This window comes from Sinocyclocheilus grahami, unplaced genomic scaffold, assembly GCF_001515645.1.
Source record: "Sinocyclocheilus grahami isolate Dianchi unplaced genomic scaffold, SAMN03320097.WGS_v1.1 scaffold40.1, whole genome shotgun sequence".
Lineage (NCBI taxonomy): Eukaryota > Metazoa > Chordata > Actinopteri > Cypriniformes > Cyprinidae > Sinocyclocheilus > Sinocyclocheilus grahami.
The window spans coordinates 2662920-2668347 of NW_015505219.1; the positions used below are offsets into that span (position 1 = coordinate 2662920).

General features: G+C 37.7%; 1 protein-coding gene across 1 annotated transcript; it reads left to right on the top strand.

Annotated features, from left to right (window-relative positions):
- The first annotated feature begins 1315 nt into the window (after positions 1–1315).
- Positions 1316–2427, top strand: LOC107582140 (fos-related antigen 2-like). Its single transcript, XM_016267870.1, has 4 exons — positions 1316–1487; positions 1629–1797; positions 2230–2337; positions 2422–2427. Exons 1-4 carry the CDS (start codon positions 1432–1434, stop codon positions 2425–2427), a joined length of 339 nt encoding a protein of 112 aa, XP_016123356.1. The 5' UTR covers positions 1316–1431.
- Positions 2428–5428: the final 3001 nt, after the last annotated feature.

Consider the following 5428-nt stretch of genomic DNA (forward strand, 5'->3'; position numbering starts at 1 on the left):
GGAATCCATACTCTGGTCTCAAGAGACCAAGTCAATCATTTCGGATCTAACAGCATCCAAAAGCATGTTGCTAGAGGAGGAGTACAGTGAGAAGTGCTTGGTACCCACAGTGATGTTCAGTGGTAGTAAAGCTTTTATATAGGAATGAATGAGTGCTAAAGGTGTGAGGGAGTTGTACTTTATCAATGCTGGCATGAATTTACACACTACTGTGTGATGTAATACAAAAACTTTAAATAGAAGATGCTACCCTCCCTCCATTCCCTGCATTATTGGGCATTTTTTCAGCATGACAATGAAGACATTCATTCTCCCAAGGTGAAAATCCTTTAGTGGACATGTATTTCACTCAATCTTAACGCTCTTGAGCAGCTGTGGGGGATTCTGTAGAGACGAGCTGAGCAACACTCCCCATTAAAGACCAGGGCATTTAAGGAGGTCGTCCTCCAGGAGTTAAACAGCACAGATGTGAAAATTTGTCATGAACTTGTACACTCAGTGCCAAGAAGGGTCAGAGCAGTATACTTGCTATAAGTGCTGGAGGACATACTAAGTACTAGAATATTATACATTTTCTGAATTAAATCTAGGGTGTACTCATTTCTGCAATCCTTCATTTAAACAAAATTGGCTAATTTACTTATTTTACAGAAATTATTGGCATATATTATGTTGTTTTTATTAAGAATATGTTTAATATGTTTCAATCACATTTTAGAGTGGCCTTTTATTGTGGCCAGCCTAAGGCACACCTGTGCAATAATCATGCTGTCTAATCAGCATCTTGATATGCTACACCTGTGAGGTGGATGGATTATCTCGGCAAAGGAGAAGTGCTCACTAACACAGATTTAGACAGATTTGTGAACAATATTTGAGAGAAATAGGCCTTTTGTGTACATAGAAAAAGTCTTAGATCTTTGAGTTCAGCTCATGAAAAATGGGGGCAAAAACAAAAGTGTTGCGTTTTTAATTTTGTTCAGTGTATATTGACTCAAGAATTTATCTTTTAACCCTGCTGGGGGGGAAAACAGTACAATACAATACAACTACAATAAAAATGTTTTGTTTTTTTATGATTTTTGTATTTATAAAATAATGCTGGCTAAGTTTAATAACAGTAAGACACTGATAGAGCACGTGTTTATATTGTTGTGTATCTTCACATATATATTAGGTATTTATTTATTTTTCCCTGATGGAGAGTGTGCCGCTAGTGCATGGAAACACATGACGTAACGCAGCAAGGTAAATCCACATCCATGCGCTCTGACGCAATTGCCCTTTTTAGGAGACATTCGTCATTCAGATGATTACAAGTGAATGCCTGTTGCTGCACTGATTGAAAAGTGCATGGGTGGAACTGGAATATCAACATCTGAACCAGGATAAATCCATGGCAAAATACCATTTCATTTGGAGATATTTGGAATGAACGCAAATGAACAAAACTGCATCTCTGGAGGCGATATCTCCAGTTCTATCAGGTGAGTAATTAGGATTTAGGTCAATGAATTCGCATGTTTTAACCATATATCTAATCATATGTAGGCTAGAAACGCAATATTTACCATCTTTTCTAGTTTCATTTACCGCATCTTTCTTCTTTTTCTCTCTCCACTATTCAGCCAGGTCGAGATGCAGATTTCCAAAAGCCCTTTTATCGCCACTGTCAATGCAGTCACATCGAGACAAGAGCTGCGCTGGATAATCGAGCCGGTGATGCCCAGTGAGAGTCTGGAGCAGACCAGTGAACCTACAGCAGCTCAGAGAGAAAGCTTCAAAAGAAATATACAGGTAAAATACAACATATTATTATTTCTGTATAGACTTATGCATAAAATAAACTCAGAATGTAAAATGTAAATGTTTTGGTTAATACATATTATTATATGTCATTAATAAATAATACATTATTACAGTATATACAAAATATGCTTAACAAAATGAAAAACTATCTTAATTAGATGGTTTCTGCCCGAAGGAGTGTTAAACAGCTAGCAAACTATAATGATATTGATATAGTGAATTCACACAAAATATTCTTATTTAAGATGTTTAAACCAAAATGCAATATATATGATTGTGTTAAACTTGCACTGAGATACAGTGCTTGTGACAACTAGTCTCCTCTCTCTCTCTCTCTCTAACTGCATTTATCTTTAAAAAGTAACAGATGAATAAAGTAAATATATTACTCAGAATACCATTATATTGATTCATTATTAGCTCACTCCAGATGAAGAGGAGAAGATATTACGGAGAAGAGAACGCAACAAAATGGCAGCTGCCAAATGCCGCAACCGCAGACGAGAACTTATTGACCTTCTTCAGGAGGTGAATAATAGGGCTGCACTGCCATTTTTATTTTCATATTGTGTTCAGGGTGGTGCACCTTTCTGATACATCTTGTTTGTCCAGGTTTAACTTGAGACTTCTGTAATTGTACAAAGAGTCTGTTAAGAATGACATAAGATGAATGAATCATCCAAGTATTAACAACACATAAATTAATGTTTCCATATAGTTTCAATTGGGAAATCGAAACAAGAATTCCACTGGACAGTCACACTCTCAAAAACAAAGGTTGTTAATTGGCATCAGTGTTTCCGTGAACCTTCAAGGAATAATCCATCCAAAAATGAAAATGAGCATTTACTCACCCTCAGGTCATACAAGATGTAGATGAGTTTGTTTCTTCATCTGAACAGATTTGGAGAAATGTAGCATTACATCACTTGCTCACTGATGGATCCTCTGTAGTGAATGGGTGCCATCAGAATAAGAGTCCAAACTGATAAAAACATCACAGTAATCCACAAGTAATCCACATGACTCCAGTCCATCAATTAACATCTTGTGAAGTGAAAAACTGCATGTTTGTATAAACAAATCCATCATTAAGACATTTTTTACTTCAATCTATTGCTTTCAGCTAGCTGTCCATTCAGTGAAAAAGTCGTCTCGTCTGAATCAGGAGAGACATATGCACAGATCAAGCACCATTTACAAGCAAAAACAATCCAAAACAGTACTAAACAAATTAATGAATTTTGATATGAGAGGACAGGGGATAAACTTTTTCATTGGAGGGAAAGCAATATTATGGATTATAGACAGGCCAGAAACTGCGGTTTAAAGTTACTACGCTCTAATGATGGACTTGTTTCTTACAAACATGCACCTTTTTGCTTAAGATGTTAACCGATGGACTGGAGTTGTGTGGCTTTATCAGGAGTTATCAGCTGTTTGGACTCTCATTCTGACGGCACCCATTCACTGCAGAGGACCCAATGGTGAGAAAGTGATGTACTGTAATGCAGCTGCCAAATGCCGCAACCGCAGACGAGAACTTATTGACCTTCTTCAGGAGGTGAATAATAGGGCTGCACTGCCATTTTTATTTTCATATTGTGTTCAGGGTGGTGCACCTTTCTGATACATCTTGTTTGTCCAGGTTTAACTTGAGACTTCTGTAATTGTACAAAGAGTCTGTTAAGAATGACATAAGATGAATGAATCATCCAAGTATTAACAACACATAAATTAATGTTTCCATATAGTTTCAATTGGGAAATCGAAACAAGAATTCCACTGGACAGTCACACTCTCAAAAACAAAGGTTGTTAATTGGCATCAGTGTTTCCGTGAACCTTCAAGGAATAATCCATCCAAAAATGAAAATGAGCATTTACTCACCCTCAGGTCATACAAGATGTAGATGAGTTTGTTTCTTCATCTGAACAGATTTGGAGAAATGTAGCATTACATCACTTGCTCACTGATGGATCCTCTGTAGTGAATGGGTGCCATCAGAATAAGAGTCCAAACTGATAAAAACATCACAGTAATCCACAAGTAATCCACATGACTCCAGTCCATCAATTAACATCTTGTGAAGTGAAAAACTGCATGTTTGTATAAACAAATCCATCATTAAGACATTTTTTACTTCAATCTATTGCTTTCAGCTAGCTGTCCATTCAGTGAAAAAGTCGTCTCGTCTGAATCAGGAGAGACATATGCACAGATCAAGCACCATTTACAAGCAAAAACAATCCAAAACAGTACTAAACAAATTAATGAATTTTGATATGAGAGGACAGGGGATAAACTTTTTCATTGGAGGGAAAGCAATATTATGGATTATAGACAGGCCAGAAACTGCGGTTTAAAGTTACTACGCTCTAATGATGGACTTGTTTCTTACAAACATGCACCTTTTTGCTTAAGATGTTAACCGATGGACTGGAGTTGTGTGGCTTTATCAGGAGTTATCAGCTGTTTGGACTCTCATTCTGACGGCACCCATTCACTGCAGAGGACCCAATGGTGAGAAAGTGATGTACTGTAATGCTAAATTTCTCCAAATCTATTCTGATGAAGAAACAAACTCATCTACGTCTTGGATGGCCTGAGAGTGAGCACATTTTTGAATGAACTATTCCTTCATTTAAACTTTCCAATGCACAAAAGGTTCTTTAGTGGGAAAATATTCTTAAGAATATTAAAATGTTCTTTAGACTCAAAAGAGGACGATATCTGCTTCGTCATGCCTGGAGCTGATCCGTAGGCCTACTGGTTGCTGAGGAAATACATTTCTGTCACACACTTGAGGTATTCGGCCAATCACAACGCACTGGATAGCTGGCCAATCACAGCACACCTTGTTTTTCAGCCCGATGAGCTTTGTAAAAATCGATGCGTTTCAGAAAGGCGGGGCATAGAGGAGAAACAATAATGTACAGTATGTGGAAAATAATGTGTTTTTTGAACCTTAAACCGCATAAACACATTTCATTACACCAAATACACAAAATAATGTTCTTTTAGCAACATCATATGACCCCTTTAAAGGTTCTTTAGGGAACCTAAAATGGATCTTCTATGTTATTGCTATGAAAACCTCCTTGTGCACCCTTTATTTTTAAGAATGCAGTACACTCTGCTTCGGGGAATCAGTTACATAATTACCAGCATCACATGCTAATGGGATCCAGCTGTGAATTTGTTTTCAGGAGACTGAGCGCCTGCACATGGAGCAGGTCGTGATGCAGAGGCAGGTGAGCCTCCTGCAACAGGAGAAAGAGCAGCTGAAAATGCTTCTGGCATCCCATGCATCCATCTGCACACTGGCACAGGACAAATCTCATTCCTTGGACACTTTTATGTCAGGAGAGCCCCTGCCATCCAAAATTTCCCTCACAATAAAACAGGAACCTCTGGATGACGTAAGTGGGTCTGGACATTTGGTGCTCCAACAGACAGAGAACGACTGAATTACACTAAATTCAATGAAGACGATGACGCACCAGCGGTTTTTATTTAATATCTTTGTAAATACCTCATTACCACTACTAAAGAGACATTCTGTGTTCAACATCCAACTTTTCCTGTGGTAAGAAACCAATTGCAAATGAAAGTGAAA

Excerpts from the sequence above, each read along its gene's own strand:
- LOC107582140 (XM_016267870.1), top strand. The coding sequence starts at position 1,432 with ATGAACGCAAATGAACAAAACTGCATCTCTGGAGGCGATATCTCCAGT. Across the intron at positions 1,488-1,628 it reads GATATCTCCAGTTCTATCAG|CCAGGTCGAGATGCAGATTT; the intron begins GTGAGTAATTAG and ends TCCACTATTCAG. Across the intron at positions 1,798-2,229 it reads GCTTCAAAAGAAATATACAG|CTCACTCCAGATGAAGAGGA; the intron begins GTAAAATACAAC and ends ATTCATTATTAG.